Consider the following 2,738-nt stretch of genomic DNA (forward strand, 5'->3'; position numbering starts at 1 on the left):
AAACTACTTGTGGATAAACATTTCAAGACATAATCTCCTTTTCAATTGCGGCAATCGCCAATGATTTCAGTTGAATATCCTCCCAGGGGACAGAAAATAGTCAAACTCATATCAAATCATGTTATTTGACGATTATGACGTCAAAATGACATCATATTTGTCAAATGATATGACTTGATATGAGTTTGAGCATAATTTTCTGCCCCCTGGGCTGTAATGTTATGTGAACATATTCCATATTAATGCTTTTCTTCTGATCAAGAGGGTTATGTTCCTAGTAAACCGTGCGTTTTAACAAACAAAATTGAACGAAACTAGGAAATTATTTTCTTGGCGCAGCTGTTACATGCAACGGCCGTCAGACAATAACTAATGGGGCAAAGTTTTATCATTTGGTCAAAAGGGCACTTTCTTATCGCTCATCAAGGCACAGGACAGAGGACAGGAGGTACCCCAGCTGACACAAGTTTAGTTTTCCCCGCCGCGTTGTCGTGAGGGAAGGGAAAGTACAGTCGGCCACGATGCTCAGGGAAAGTCCGCAGCCCTGGCCCCTCTCCGCGCTTTACGAAAGGGAGGGGGGTGACGCCGGCGTAGGAAAAGCCCACCAACTGGCACGGGGCACGGCCTGCACCGGGCCTCCTCTAGTCTGTAGTCAGTCCGCTGTCCGCTGCGCAGGCTGCATTCTTGTCTTGTGGCCGGTCGGTGGAAGGTCGTCGAGCAGACATCCACAACCGATTCATCCCCTTTCTTGGCAGACGGCGCGTCATCATGGAGACGCAATCTTCAAACTTGGTTCGTGTGTATTGAAGTTAATGTGCGGCCCTAACCCTCGGGCCGTTTTCTTGCATGACTTTTGCTATATCATGATAATGTCTCAAGGTTTGTCGTAAACCAACGAGCGTTTTGAATGTGTGTGTATACTGGTTGCTTTCTTATATATCTCGAATTTCTCGTACCTATGGCGATTTTATTATGTCACAATATGGGTTAGCCTAACCTCCATTAACTGTTGATCATGTTCTGTCTCTCGCGCATCAACAGAGCATAGAACAGCTGCCGGACGATGTGCTGCTGGGGATAATGTGGCACCTCGACCTAGAGGACATCTTCACCTGCCGCCTCGTGTGCAAGAAGCTGGGGGCCTTGGCGCTTCACCCAGATGTGTGGCGGCATCGGGGGCTCCACTTACCATACCCAGACGACAACTTCGTTTGGGCCTGTCCTGTACTGCGCCTGGCACCGTGCCTGGAATGGCTGGTTGTCGAGCTACCGACGGAGGGGTGTCAGTTGGCGTACACCATGACCAGGTGTGCCGTGTCATTTTTAAACCTGGATGTACGACGCGGTGGCTCAATGCACGCAGCCGCTATGATCCGCAACCAGGAGGCACTCGGCCGCCTCAGAAACCTAGAAATATCCATGCCACGCTCTGCATCCGCAGTGCTGCTAGGGGCGGTGGCGTTGGCGTCTGGCTTGGAAAAGCTCACTGTTACTGCCCTCCCGTCGCGTGCAACGTCCATCATGCTGAGCGTCCTTCAGCACAGAGCCGCGTCCACTCCATCCCTCAAGTGCTTTAACGTGGATATTACCGCGAAAGCAGAATCTTTTGTCCATTTCGTGCTGGCCTCACATGCCGCCACCCTGGAGGACGTCAACCTCAACGTGTGCTCTCACCTGTCCGACGTCAGCTGCTCGTACTCGGACGGGACGGTGCCGCTGCTGGCCGGGATAGCGAACCTGCAGAAGCTGGAGTGCCCGCTGCTACCCGGGCTGGGGGCGCTGGCTGCAAGCGAGTCCCTGACGACCCTGATCATCAACGTGTGCGAGTCACCGGAGCGCCGGGCCGTGGTGGGCGCCTGGCAGCTCCTACGCCGCTCCAAACAGCTTCGTGACGTCACGCTGCACTTCAGCGTGCCTCTGGACAGTGGACTCGCTGACGTCGGCGGCGAGCCCTTGGTCCGAGCCCTGGTCTCCTCTGGACCTTCCCGCTTGGAGTCGCTGACGATGTCCACGTCTGACCGCTTCGACAGTCCCGAGAAGTGCCTCTGGCTGCTGGAGCCGGTGCTCGGCATGCTGCCCTTGCTGCCGGCCCTGCGTAGTCTGCACGTGGTCGACGCGTCCGACGAGCTGCTGTCGCGCATCACGCCGGACACGGCGCCGGCCCTAGAGAGGCTCGTGCTGGAACCGTACTCTAGAGAGCATGTTTGCGCTCATGGGTGGTTGCACAGGGACGCCGTCAAAAAGCTCTTCGCTGGTTTCCCCTCGTTGCGGTTGATTGTACCTTCCGTACCAAAGAACTGCCCTGGAGACTACTGTAATGCGTGCGCTCTGGGCTGCGACTGCGACCTTCGCGAGTGGTTTATCGAAGACTGCTTTGTTGGCATCCTTTGCTGTACACTTATGCAACGCATTAAATGATGAGTAAACTACGCAAACTGTTTCTTCATTTCCCCGAAAGATCCCAGATATGCTGCACCAATGAGTGCAAAATGAAGCCTCGATCTTGGGTCAGCGACGTCGTCTGTCAGCTTGGCGTGGACGTCGTGAGGGAAGGCCAAGCTCGGCGCCGAGCCCCACTCTGCCCCGCCGCCCCCGCCCCGCCCCACCCGCTACTCGCCCAGCTGCCGCTGCGCGGGGCTCGATGGCGGCAGGGAATGCCGTACCAGCTGTTACAATTCCTAAATCACGGCTTTAGTAGGTAACGTCTAACCAAAACATTATCGTGGCCACGCCCTACC

General features: G+C 55.0%; 1 protein-coding gene across 1 annotated transcript; it reads left to right on the forward strand.

Annotated features, from left to right (window-relative positions):
• The first annotated feature begins 463 nt into the window (after window positions 1–463).
• LOC113207675 (uncharacterized) lies at window positions 464–2,429 on the forward strand. Its single transcript, XM_026424328.2, has 2 exons — window positions 464–792; window positions 1,042–2,429. The coding sequence occupies exons 1-2, from the start codon at window positions 769–771 to the stop codon at window positions 2,416–2,418; spliced, it is 1,401 nt and encodes a 466-aa protein (XP_026280113.1). The 5' UTR covers window positions 464–768; the 3' UTR covers window positions 2,419–2,429.
• The last annotated feature ends 309 nt before the right edge of the window (window positions 2,430–2,738 follow it).

The sequence above is a fragment of the Frankliniella occidentalis genome, unplaced genomic scaffold, assembly GCF_000697945.3.
Source record: "Frankliniella occidentalis isolate FOCC.00 unplaced genomic scaffold, Focc_3.1 Scaffold4611, whole genome shotgun sequence".
Lineage (NCBI taxonomy): Eukaryota > Metazoa > Arthropoda > Insecta > Thysanoptera > Thripidae > Frankliniella > Frankliniella occidentalis.